Genomic DNA, 1028 nt, shown 5'->3' with positions numbered 1-1028 from the left:
GCATGCCGCGATGTAATGGCCTGGCCAGATCACCCACTGCATGTACTACAAGTTTGGGGAAGGTGTCGTGTGTCACGGAAGTGAGCCACCCATCCCCTGCGGTCCTGCGAACAGATCTGTCATACCCACATCTTCGATCCCTGTTGTTGACGACTGCGCCCCTCTGAACCCAGCCAGAGGACGGACTATTCGACAGACGCTAGCAGACGATACTATGAAGGACTTCATATGGGGACGAGCCGAGGACGTGACCCGATGCCTCAATAATCTCACCATCACCAACTTCGATGCCCTCTTCACTCTCCACAACCTCAAGTACGGCCTGGCTGAGACCTACGCCTTCACTGACATCGCTAACGGCTTGGACGACTCCGTGGAAGTCAACACCTGCAACTTCAAGCTGCATTCTCTTGACGTTGACATCGAGAGTTTCATTGATGACAGGATAAGTGAGTATGCCGCCGCGCTGGACCCAATGACTTTGGAGGAAAGGCAGAGGTTCTTCGGTGAGAGCATCCCAGCGGCCCCTTTTCACTTCGCTCTACAGCGTCAGTTGAGCCGCTTGAACGACGCTCATACTCGCTATGATACGCCATACAGGGACTTCTACTTCGTGCTTCCAATTCGCTTCGATTCGTATATGCGTGACGGAGCCCAGGTCGTAACTCTCGGCTTCCCGAATCTCAACGAGATGTATTACCCCGGCGTCTATGGTAAACCTGTAACTGCCCATAAGGAAGGCGATGTCATTGTTGAAGTTGACGGCAAGCCTGTCCTCCAATGGATGCAGGATGCGGTATCCGAGAGTGGACCTTACTTGGGGATCTACCAGGGTCTTCTCCAGAGGCTCAATAACCACTTCTTCGTTAGTTCTGCCGTCGACAGGAATTTGCTACTATTCCAGCCACCAACAGGACCACTGAGTGTCACATTCGATGACGGATCCATCGAGGAGATAAATTGGCTCGGGCGGTTGGGCGACTATACCAAGTACGTGGGAGATGACGCCATCACCGCGCGCTTCTACA

The 1028-nt window shown here is 53.4% G+C and overlaps 1 protein-coding gene across 1 annotated transcript; it reads left to right on the top strand.

Moving 5' to 3' along the window:
* Positions 1-214: 214 nt before the first annotated feature.
* Positions 215-1028, top strand: Pmar_PMAR014775 (hypothetical protein; the record flags this gene model as incomplete). Its single annotated transcript, XM_002769607.1, has 1 exon — positions 215-1028. A coding segment is annotated over one exon (814 nt), but the record flags the coding sequence as incomplete, so codon positions are not given.

This window comes from Perkinsus marinus (genome assembly GCF_000006405.1).
Source record: "Perkinsus marinus ATCC 50983 genomic scaffold scf_1104296965516, whole genome shotgun sequence".
Lineage (NCBI taxonomy): Eukaryota > Perkinsozoa > Perkinsida > Perkinsidae > Perkinsus > Perkinsus marinus.
Note: the sequence above shows the minus strand (reverse complement) of the source record. Positions and strands in the feature narration are given on the sequence as shown.